General features: G+C 56.7%; 3 protein-coding genes across 3 annotated transcripts; 2 read left to right on the forward strand and 1 right to left on the reverse strand.

Annotated features, from left to right (window-relative positions):
* The first annotated feature begins 389 nt into the window (after positions 1-389).
* On the forward strand, positions 390-2,196 carry B3GALT4 (beta-1,3-galactosyltransferase 4). The gene is made up of 2 exons (XM_081247526.1): positions 390-557; positions 737-2,196. The coding sequence occupies exon 2, from the start codon at positions 756-758 to the stop codon at positions 1,890-1,892; it is 1,137 nt and encodes a 378-aa protein (XP_081103652.1). The 5' UTR covers positions 390-557; positions 737-755; the 3' UTR covers positions 1,893-2,196.
* Positions 2,197-2,462: 266 nt separating this feature from the next.
* Positions 2,463-9,524, reverse strand: WDR46 (WD repeat domain 46). The gene is made up of 15 exons (XM_081247525.1): positions 9,351-9,524; positions 9,039-9,251; positions 8,850-8,930; positions 8,594-8,706; positions 8,382-8,469; positions 8,193-8,254; positions 7,867-7,971; positions 7,611-7,761; positions 7,346-7,481; positions 6,932-7,031; positions 3,576-3,889; positions 3,336-3,430; positions 3,100-3,195; positions 2,858-2,971; positions 2,463-2,744 (listed from the first exon to the last, which is right to left on the reverse strand). The coding sequence occupies exons 1-15, from the start codon at positions 9,417-9,419 to the stop codon at positions 2,646-2,648; spliced, it is 1,836 nt and encodes a 611-aa protein (XP_081103651.1). The 5' UTR covers positions 9,420-9,524; the 3' UTR covers positions 2,463-2,645.
* A 304-nt stretch (positions 9,525-9,828) lies between these two features.
* Positions 9,829-11,434, forward strand: PFDN6 (prefoldin subunit 6). The gene is made up of 4 exons (XM_081247527.1): positions 9,829-10,156; positions 10,426-10,496; positions 10,578-10,702; positions 11,223-11,434. Exons 1-4 carry the CDS (start codon positions 10,093-10,095, stop codon positions 11,350-11,352), a joined length of 390 nt encoding a protein of 129 aa, XP_081103653.1. The 5' UTR covers positions 9,829-10,092; the 3' UTR covers positions 11,353-11,434.
* The last annotated feature ends 147 nt before the right edge of the window (positions 11,435-11,581 follow it).

Here is an 11,581-nt window from a genome sequence, read left to right on the forward strand (position 1 = left end):
CCCCGCTCTCCAGGTGGGTGGGAGAAGGGGCAACCGACACGCTCATCCTCAGGAGAAGCCCTCATGATTTTCAAGACTAGGCTCCCTATCGTTGGCTTGCAGGGTGTTGAGGCTTGTGTAGGTAGTTGAGCCTAGCCGGTTGCCGCTTAGGTATTTCCAGCTCTTTACCACCCTAGGCTTCTGAGAGTTGGGGGGAGATGCTGATATTGGTGACCCGGAAGAGCTGAGCGGCAGGGAGGGGTGGGGCGCGCTGTTGCCAGGGAGCCGCTGCCGTTCCGGCTGCACAGCGTTCGCCCGCTGTGCCAGAGGCCCGCAGGTCCAATTCCATTCTTGGCCAGTTTCGGGGAAGGCCCCACTTCTACACCACCCGCTCCCTCCCATCTGCATTGTGGTTGCCGCGCGGCTGCGAAGGTTTTCAGAGGGTTGCTGGGGAAGCGCACGCCACGCCCTCCCAGCGAGAGGGGCGGGACTAGGCCGCTTCCGCGGACCGGGGGGGTGACTGGTGAAGCGGAAACCCGCCGGCCATGGAGGCAGGCCTCGGCGGCCGAGCCGACAAGGTAACCTCCCCCCAGCTGCAGCCATGGGCTCCGCCGCGCCGCCTCCCGCGCCGGCACCTTAGGGCGCTGGTACAGGCCGTACTCTCCGCCCGCCCCAGCCCTGGCGTGGCCGGTTAGGGATCCAAGTGTCCTAGATCTGCACTCTCCGCCCTCTAACCGCGTTCCATCTTTCCCTCCAGGTCCCCTCTGCGCCGCACCATGCGCCTCAGCCTCTTCCGGCGCCTTCTCCTGGCCGCCCTGCTGCTCGTGATTATCTGGACGCTCTTTGGGCCCTCGGGCATCGGGGAGGAGCTGCTGAGCCTCTCGCTAGCCTCCCTGCTCCCAGGCCCGGCCTCGCCCGGGCCGCCCCTGACCCTGCCCCGCCTCCTGATCCCCAACGAGGAGGCGTGCGGCGGTCCCGGTCTTCCGCCCTTTCTGCTAATCCTGGTGTGCACGGCCCCGGAGAACCTGAACCGGAGAAACGCCATTCGGGCCTCGTGGGGCCGGCTGCGCGAGGCCCGAGGGCTCAGGGTGCAGACTGTCTTTCTGCTGGGAGAACCCAGCTGGGGCTCGCGCGGGAACGACCTGGCGCGGGAGTCAGCGGCCCAGGGGGACATCATGCAGGCGGCCTTCCAGGATTCCTACCGCAACCTCACTCTCAAGACCCTCAGCGGGCTGAACTGGGCCGACAAACACTGCCCCGTGGCCCGCTACATCCTCAAGACCGACGATGATGTGTTCGTCAATGTCCCCGAACTGGTATCAGAGTTGGTCCGGCGAGGAGGCCGCTGGGAGCAATGGGAAAGGGGCATGGGGCCCCCGAGAAAGGCGAAAGTTGGAGATGAAAAGTGGGAAGGAGGCCCCACCTTGGCGAGGCAGCCCGTGCCTCTCTTGTACCTGGGCCGTGTGCATTGGTGGGTGTACCCCTCTCGGACACCAGGGGGCAAGCACCAGATATCAGAGAAACAGTGGCCTCCCACCTGGGGCCCCTTTCCCCCCTACGCCTCAGGCACGGGGTATGTGCTATCGGCTTCTGCTGTGCAGCTCATACTGAAGGTAGCCAGCCGGGCACCCCCTCTGCCACTGGAGGATGTCTTTGTGGGGTTAAGTGCCCGACGAGGAGGCCTCGCCCCAACCCACTGTGTCAAGCTGGCTGGTGCCACCCACTACCCCCTGGATCGGTGCTGCTATGGGAAATTCCTGCTGACATCTCACAAGTTGGACCCCTGGGAGATGCAGGAAGCCTGGAAGCTGGTGGGTGGCTCTGACGGGGAAAGAACTGTACCCTTCTGCTCCTGGCTCCAGGGAGTCCTCGGCATCCTCCGATGCCGGATAATAGCCTGGCTTCACAGCTGAGAGGGCCTGGGCGCCCAGGAGAGGGGTGAGGAGCTGAGAGTCCAGCCAGCACCCTCACCACCTTCTCTCTCCTGGGCCCAAGGCAGGGGCTCTAGCTGGCTGCAACTGATTGGTTGCCCTACACCAGATGCTCAGTCTGTCACGGAAGACTGAGGGATACAGGAGACACCTAGGGGGCTGCTTGGCCTGCCAGCCCCAAAGATGGTCATCAAGAAGAGCTGCACATGCTGGGTTGTTCTCTCCAGCCACGGCAGGGGAGGGGCACAAGCCCCTCAATAAACTTGTCTCTTTTCCTCTTCGAGTACAGTGTGGTCCTCACCAGGAGTCTCAGATCACAAACCTGGGGAGCCTGAAGGCTACCAGAGGCTGCTGGATGGAAAGGACATCTCCAGGGATGTGGGAGAGGGAGGACAGCCTCTCCCTGGAGGAAGGCCCTAGAGAGCCAGACTAAAGCCACAGCGACCACAAGATAGGGGTGAGGGTAGAAGCAAGACACCACGACCTCTCGCGTCCGAGAGCAGCCCCAGGCCGGACATGGGAAGGGAACAGGTCCACGGGATGATCCAGACATGTTATCCAAAAACCCACCTTCCTGTTTAATACCAAGCCCTCTCCCCCCACCCCCGGTAGTCAGCTTTCCACCCCCTGTGGGGGGGGGAGCTCACTGCTCCCTCCTCATTCCAGGGAACAGGTCATTCCCCACAGGTGCTCTTGGGGAGAGAATGTCATTCCCAGGAACCCCTGGAGCCTGGCTCAGCGCACAAATCTGTCCAGGGCAGATGGCCGGGCCTCCATGGGCTTGGCCTTCTCTTGCTTCTGCGGCTGCTGCTCCAGGCTCTGCCGGACTTTGTCCTGGGGTGGGGAGAAAGGGGCGAGGTGAGAAGTGGCAGGCTGGCAAGGCCAAAGATACAAGCAGGAGGGCACAGCCCACAGGCCGCCCGGCCCATCCCCCAGTGCTCGCTTACCCTGTGTTCCTCATCCATGACCTTCCTCTTCCTCTTCACCAGACTTGCTGTGGAGCTGCGGCCCTTCTGCTTTGGCTTTGGCTGGAAGGGAGGCTTGGTGTCGGGATCGTAGCCCTGAGGGAGGGGACAGGAGTGAAACCTGAAACAGACTTCCAAGGCAGGGAACTGCACTTCTGAGGACATGGCGGGGACAGGATGTGGGGGTGAGGAAGGCCCCGGGCCCTCGGGGGCCTGTTCCATACCAGCCTCTCAAGCCGTTCCTTCTTTTCCTGCTCCAGAGAGATGACATCAACCTCTGCCAGGGCTCGTGGGTCCAGACAAATGAGCTCTGCAGGTACCTGGGTGTGTCACAGAGGGACAGGAATGCATAAGGAGCCACAGGAGGGTGACACCAAAGAGGGCTGGAAACCAGAGACGCCGCTGAAGCCCACTCTTCCCAAGACCCCTGGCCCCAAACCACACGCAGACACTTCCTCACCTTCTCCAGTAGGGCCTTCACCTCCCACTCCTGGCGCTGCTTCCGGCTCCTGTATGGGTTACTCTCCAGGCCGTCGAAGTTGGGCTCAGCAGCCCCTGGAGGGAGGAGGGAACACGGAACTGTAAACAGGAACCTGCTCCAGCCTGAGGAAGCCTCTGGCCCCCAGCTGTCTCAGGGTCAGGCCCACCCCAGCTTCCATCCCGAGGTCATCCACTTAGAGCCCCAGCCCTGCCCACTCACCAGGGACCAGCATGCTGGTGATGCCCCCGCTGTGCCCCACTCCCAGCACATCTTCAAAGGGGCAGAACTGAAGGCCATGCACGTGGCCTGAGAGCCGGTGGGTGAGGTAGGGCTGCTCCAGGGACGGGGGGCTGGCCTTGCCCTGTCCTGCCCATATGTTGACCACATCGCCCGTTCCTGCAGCCAGCAGTCCCCGCTGGGAGAAGGCCAGGTGCCCCGCTCCCTGGGGCAGGGTCCGAGTGCTCAGAGGCTGGAATGTCCCTCGCAAGTCAAAGATCTTCAGCTGGTGGTCCAGGCCAGAGGTGGCCATGTGCCTGGGGGCAAGGGGGTGGTGATTAATCCATAGTATGAGCTTACTGGGCAGGCCTGTGGCGAAGTCCAGGCATCAGGTCTGGCTGAGGAGAAGACCAGTAACGACAGTGATCACTACCATCACACCACACACTCCGCGCACCTCTTCTCGGTGAGGCGTCACGCAGCTGTACTATTTTCATTTCCCTTTTACAGAGAAGAAACTGAAGCTAGCTCCGAGAAAGGAAATCAGGGTGAGTGGTAGAGCTAGAATTCAAGTCAGACCTGGGTCTTCAGTGTCTGTGCTCTTACCCACTCACGACATGTGAGTGAAAGGGAGGACACACACGACAATCTACACCCAGGTGTGAGGTCCCACCGCATAGACAGGCAGCCCGTCAGTAAGCAGCGGGAAGGGCTCATGGCAGTGGTCAGGGAGGGCTTCGTGGGATTTGAGCCATTCTAGGTAATTCTCAAGAAAGCACAAAAAACAGAGATGCATGTATAAGCAGGTACAAATGAATGAACATCAGAGCGTGGAGACAGGGAGATGGAAGCAGGGGTTTGTTTTCCAGGCTGGTGGGAAATATGGCCAGGAGGGCCAGGAGGGGACAAATTGCAGGGGCTCCTGAAGGTCGGACGGGAGATAGTTCCCAAAGCTGCTCTCCGGCAATGACAGGCCACAAGGTGGAGACTGCATGGACCTGAAGAAACCTCCTTAGGAAGCAAGGAAGTGATGCGCTCGAGGGCCCTGCCCCGCCCCCTTCCCTGGAAGGAGGGTGGGCAAGGCTGGTGACCAAATCCTCTCAAGGAAGCATGTACCATACAAGTCATTTACTTGCAGAGGTTGGAGTTTCTATTGATGTTCAAGTTGCTCCTCAGGGAGGCTGAAGGGGGACCAGCCAGGCCAGGGGATGTATGTTTGCCAGAAGCCAAAGACCCTCCTCTTAGCCTTGGCTGTGAACCCAGGAGGAAGACACTAAGGAGTTCCTACTTGAGCAGAGACTTGGCCTGTGATGGGGCCGAAGAGAGGCCCAGCTGGATACTTGTCCTGACAAGACAATCAGGGCCCAGCTCCACCCAAGGGAGAGGCCATCAGCACAAACCAGGACTTATGGAGGGCTCCTGGGACACAGGGTCACACCCTTCACTGAGCCAACAACTCAGGAGCACACGCTGGCTCCTGCCCCAAACACACCCAGCTCTGGGATCCCCTGTGCAAATGCCCACCCAGTGGCCAGTTGGGTATCCAAGGCCACACTACCACGCTACTGAACTTGCAAGAAACACTTCAGCTTTGCAAGTCCAATCCAATCCTAATGCAAGCTTCCAGAAAGCCAGCTGAGGACAATAGTCAGCCTCATCTCTGGAGCCCCTGTGGCTTGTCTGAGGCACCCCTGAAGAGGACCAGAGCTAAGCCAGGGTGGGCCTAAGACCAAGGACCAGAGCTGTCTGGTGTCAGGCTGTTGACCAAACTTCCGTGAACGAACTGATGGAGCCCTGAGCGCAGGAGTAGCTGACCCAGGCAGCCCAGGGAAGGCCAAGTCCAGCTCAGGTCCAATGGCCCACAGAAGGCAGAAAACCTCAGGACAGGCTCCCCGACAGTCCTAGCTCCAGACTGGCACAGACATGGAGTAAAAGGGGCAGAAGCGAACCACTTGTCCACAGAGACACAACTATGGGGGGCCCAGGAGGCCTGAGCATCTGGCAGGCTTTCATAAGTTGGTAGCCACTGGGATTTTCTTCTTCCTGATTTTCTATCAAACAACTTAAAAGTAAGGTTATGGAGTTAATGCTTAATGTAGAAGATTCCTGAGCAATGGCATAAAAGGAGGAAAGCCATGTGGGAAAGAGTATTCTGACATCAACACCCAGGACACACAAGAAGGAGGAAGAACCAGAGGCTAGAAACTGAGACAGCGAGAATGGCGAGAAACAGACCTTGGAGGGACCCTGGAGGGGAAAAGCAGTCAGGACTTCACAGCGGTCGTGAGGCGGAAATTCAAAGCAGACCTGCCACCCCCAACCCTTCACATCACCAGCCAGACCTAAAGAGGACGATCGTCTTTGACAAAGATGATGAAACACAGCGCTCCCTACCCACCAGGCACCATGATCAACTCTATAGGCCTTAACTCGTGTTCATACCTACAACAGTTTTCTAAGCTAAGCCCCAGGCTTGGCAAACTACGGCCCATGAGCCAACAAAGCCAGCACACCACCTATTTCTGTACAGCCCACAAGCTGTAAGGAATAGTTTTTACATTTTTAAGTAGTTGGGGAAAAAAAATCAAAAGAAATATATTTTGAAACATGAAAATTATTTGAAAACTCCAAGGTCAGCATCTACAAATAAACATTTATTGGGACACAGTCACACTCATTCAGTTACTTATTCTGTGGCTGCTTTTTGTGCTAAGACAGCACGGTATTGTGGTCAAGACTGACACCACATAAAGCATCTCACTTGAGAGCATTTCAAGTACGACCCATGTCATCATCTATCTGTGCGAAAAGATGTTTGCAAAGATAACATACGCAAAATCTCTCCACAGATCGGCATCTGTAGATAAACACTTGCAATTGGGTTGGATGATTTGGGACACTAACTTTCAACCTCAATTAAGCCAAATGTTATTCTCAAAAACAGGAAGCCAATTCTCATGAGTAGACCTGTATTACAAAAATATTGTGTTCAATTATTTTTCTAAGTTCATTGCTTAAAAATTTGTAATCCTTTGTTTCCTCTTGTTATTTAAAGACCTACATAAATCACTCAGTTATGCCCCATTGCCAACAAAGCCTAAAATACTTACTATCAGGCTCTTTACAGAAAGTCTTCTGGCCCTTGAGCGAGACACTCACATCCCCAGTCTCAGGGTGAGGCCGATGTGTGGTACACCGAGGTCACCTAACATGCTCGCTGACATGGCTGGTCGGGGAGAACACCAGGGTTTAAACCCAAGCAGCTTGGCTGCAGCGTCTGTGCTCCTCCTTTCTGCCCAGCTGTGACACACACACCGCCCCTCACCCCCCAACACCTCAGGCCCAAACAAGTAACTTACGTGCCTGTAGAATCTACTGCCACAGCCCGGACCCCACCACGGTGACAGAGAATCTTTGCCAGTGGCTCCTTCATGGCTGGGCTCCATAAAGACACAGTCCCTGGGCATCAGAGGAGAACTTTAGTTACTAAAAGGGCGCTGAGGTGATTAAACCTGGGAAAGACGGAGACTCAAGGCCAAGAAGTAACAAGAGAGGGAAGCAGAGGAGCAAGCTGAAGGGACCCGTTAGAAGCAAATATAGAAGAAAAGCAGGGGCATTCCCCGGCAGTCCAGTGGTTAGTACTCAGAGCTCTCAATGCGGAGGGCCCAAGTTCGATCCCTGGTCGGAGAACTAAGATCCCTCAAGCTGCAAAAAAAAAAAGAAAAGAAAAGTAGAACAGGATGGTCAGGGTCAAAGTTCACCCAGGGACCGACCATTGCTGTGTCCCAGATGGATGACGGCATTGTAAGGGTTCTGAGTCAGGACATCGAGCCGTCCAGCCCGGGCATTCAGAGCTGCCACAATCTTTCCCACTGACACGTCCAGGTAGGTCAGAAACCCTGTCTCTGACTAAGAGAGAGAGAGAGAGAAAAAATGAGTCCTGATTGCCCTCTGTCCTTCCTCTACTGGGGCCCCAGGGGAGGATGGTCAGTCTTCTCAGGGGCTGCCACCCGGTCCCTGTGCTCTGCAGCCACTCACAGCTGTGGCCAGGAGAAAGTGGAAAGGCAGGAACTCAAGCCGCGTGATGCGGTCACAGCGTCGGATGCAATGGAGCTCGATGCCCTGGTTGTCGTAAATGTGAAGCCAGCGGTTCTGGGCGACAGCAAGCAGTGCCTCCGAATGCAGAAACCTGGGAGGAGCGGAGTAACGGTACAACGTGAAAGGGAGTCACCGGCTGTCATTCGATCAGGGATGGGCTGTCTCAGCCCCACCGCTGCTGCCCGAGGCCACTGACCGGATGTCCCGCACTGCCTCCATGACGTTGATCTCGCACATGAGCTTCTTTGTCACCCAGTCAAGGGCGGCCACATGACCCCGGCGCCCTCCCAAAGCCAGGTGTCTGTTGGAGTTGGAGGACAGGCAGGGTGTCAGTTCAGGGGGGCACCTGGGCTCAGAGGTCTGCCCTACGCCAGCTCCTCCTCTCCAGGTGAGAGCAGAGATGCTGCCATACACGCTCACCCTCACATGCAAGCAAATCACAAGACCCTCCCCACATCAACAACCCAGACACACACTGGTATGGCTGAGATGGGCAAGACTGAAGTAACTGGAATCCCTTACCTCCCAGTTCGAGAGTAATTAAGCCTGTAGGGTCCAAACTGCCTCAAGTTCAAGTCAAAATGCTAGAAAAAAAAGAAAAGAAAAAAAAGAAAGAATTGGCTCCCTTTGGTAATTTTCTCTTCTAGTCCCCACTCCCATCTTACTCTGCATCCATCAACCCATTGGCCCCTTTTCCATCCTCAGGCTCACTTTGGCTGCACTTGCAATGTCCACAGCCTCCACGATGTCAGCCTGGCATATCTTTGCCGTGTCCTCCCCATCCTCTCCTTCCAGAAACCTGCAAGTGAGCATCAGGGGTGCATTAAGGCTTCCTAATATGAAGTGGGTGTACCAACATAAAAATGAGAAATGAGAGCCCCATAAAGCAGGGGCTGGGGAGGCCCATATTAGGGTCCACTCACCCAGGTTCCTCAGCAAGCAGCAGCTCAGAACGAGCAGCTTTGACACTTATTTCCTCTTCTTGAGCTTCAGCCGCCTCAAGTCGGCTCCGGATTTTGGTCTCAGAACGTGGCAGCTACAACATCGTTGGTGGAGAAGGAGTGGGAGGAGAACCAAGGGATATGGGAGTCACAGGAGAGCCACCCGGCCCCGCCTCCATCCAACTCACCCAGATACTCCCTGCCTGCAACCCCTCCCCACTCTCCGACTGGTCCTCACCTTTTTGGATTTGTCAATGCGACAGAACTTCTGAACCACCTCCACAGGGACGGGGGCGGGGCCTGCAAATGGGTCCTGGGCCTGGGGCAGGGAGGAGGCAATTAGGAAACAGGCTCAGGCTGACCCCAACCCTCGTGCCCTCAAGCACAAGGCGACTTGCCTTGCTACCCTATCAGGTCCCAGGCTCACCCCAGATAAGCTCCGCTGAGGCCCTGGACTCCTCCGTTCCCGGGGTTTCTTCGGGACCTGGGGCTTCTTGGAGATCCGTGACTTCTTTGTGCTGTGAGTGTTCTTTGGCTTCTGGGGGCGGAGCTCTCGATTCCTCTTCCGTTTACGAGGGGGACCTGGGGAGGCTCCGGCAGCGGTCGGAGTGGTCTCTTCCTCCCAGTATCGCCGCGGTTTCTGCCGGCAGATCAGGATCCCCGATAGTCCGCTGCCCCTCGCCCCACCCCTCCAACCCCGCAGCTAAAAACTTCCCTTCCACCCCAAGGAGGTCTCTACCTTCTTCTTGCGCTGAAGTTTGTCTTTCTTGGGCGGGACATTACTGCCCAGCTTGGGCACCGTCTCCATCTAGTCCACTCGAACCACGATACACGTGGAAAATCCTCTCAGCTGTCCCACAGTCGGATGGGGAACTCCCGGAAGGTCTCCGACCCTCATCCAATCAGCGCCGCCCCAGGTCTGAAGCCTTTTAGGCGCCATCTTGACTGAGGGTGCGCTCGCCACTGAGGGCCTCCGCGGGCCTGAGCCCCGCCCTCCCGTGCAGCTGCTTATGCCCGAGTAATGAAAGAGAGGCTGTCCGGGGCCAGGACCCAAGCAACCGTGCAGTTTCTTTTTCCAGCTTGGTTTCCCCATCTTGCCTAAAACCTTTCAAATCCAATCTTTTCAGCGGAACGCCGCTCATTAAACATGTTAGAACTACATTTCCCGGCATGCGTCAGACGAAAGCTTCCGGCGCCGTCTTTTCCCGGCATTCGATGTTTGCTTCCGGGTTTACCAATACTGAAGAGAGAACGTGAGTGGGTCAGGCTTTCGGTGGAGGTGTTTGGGGTCTTGTTTCCCCCGCCACCCCCTGGGGCCGGGGTGGAGCAGATATTCCGGATCCGGAGAGACTGCGGTGTCCCGAGAGGCTGCCTGTCAGGAGGGCTGTCATTTCCGCAGGCCAGAAAAGGGAGCTCGGGTACCTTCCAGAGTGTGAGACCCAGCGCCCCGCTCCCGCTCCCCGCAGGCTTTCGTCCCCGCCATGGCTGAGCTAATCCAGAAGAAGCTACAGGGAGAAGTGGAGAAATATCAACAGCTACAGAAGGGTAAAGGAGGAGGGTCGGTGTGGCCTCGCCCCAATTCCCTCACAACCCAAAGCCATACCCAGACCATGTGTTCTGCACTGCCTCCACCCCACCCCCCTACTCCCGGCCCCAGCGTGCGGTTCCATCCCCACCTCTATACTCTTCCCATCCACTGACTCGCCGCCCCGTCCTTGGCCTACTTCCTCAACTGCATCTTTTTCTCATCAGGATTTTGGGGGTCGGGTGGCGCATGTGATGTCTCTAATAAAGTCTTTCCTCCCACCCACCAGACTTGAGTAAATCCATGTCAGGGAGGCAGAAACTAGAGGCACAACTAACAGAAAATAATATCGTGAAGGAGGTGAGAGACTGGGATTTGTGGGGTGAGGAGGGATCTGTCCTGGCAGTAATTCTGATCATATATGTCCCACCCCTCCATCAGGAACTGGCCCTGCTGGATGGATCCAATGTGGTCTTTAAACTTCTGGGTCCCGTGCTGGTCAAACAGGAGCTGGGGGAAGCTCGGGCCACAGTGGGGAAAAGGCTGGACTACATCACGGCTGAGATGTGAGTCTTTATTCCACCCCCCTGTGATGTACCTGACGCGTTGGGATAAAGGTGTTGAGGAACCATTGTAGAGTCGCTCTCCAGAGTAGCCCCCAATTGTCCAGTTCCTCCAACCCTTCCCTTGTAACTCCTCTCCTCCATCCTCCCCTTATTTTTTATTTATTTATTTTTTTTGGCGGTACACGGGCCTCTCACTGTTGTGGCCTCTCCTGTTGCGGAGCACAGGCTCCGGACGCACAGGCTCAGCGGCCATGGCTCACGGGCCTAGCCGCTCCGCGGCATGTGGGATCTTCCCGGACCGGGGCACGAACCCGTGTCCCCTGCATCGGCAGGCGGACTCTCAACCGCTGCGCCACCAGGGAAGCCCCCATCCTCCCCTTAGATCTCAAGTTTTTCACCAATCTCCTTCTTGCCTTCAGCCTTAGATCTCAAGTTTTTCACCAATCTCCTTCTTGCCTTCAGCACCCTCAACAGTAAGTCTCACTAATTTCTCCTTACTTGCTTTTTTGCCTTTCCTCAGTAAGCGATACGAATCCCAGCTCCGGGACCTAGAGCGGCAGTCAGAGCAACAGAGAGAGACCCTTGCTCAGCTGCAGCAGGAGTTCCAGCGGGCCCAGGCAGCAAAAGCAGGGGCTCCTGGGAAGGTCTGACCCTGTCCTGGGGGCGGGGGAGGGGAGGAAATGAGGCAGCTCTAGGGTCTATACTGTAGCTAATAAAATGTGAAAACACCTGGCCGTTTTCTGACCAGCCGCTTCTGTCATAATTGTCTCCATCCATTCTCCTGGTCCCTTCCACCTTATATGTTTATCACCTGCATTACCCTCTCAGGTCCAGACCCTTGCACTGGAATCTCTGTGTGGCAGAGTAACCCTTCTTTCT

This window comes from Mesoplodon bidens, assembly GCF_964165515.1.
Source record: "Mesoplodon bidens genome assembly, chromosome: 10".
Taxonomy (NCBI): Eukaryota; Metazoa; Chordata; class Mammalia; order Artiodactyla; family Ziphiidae; genus Mesoplodon; species Mesoplodon bidens.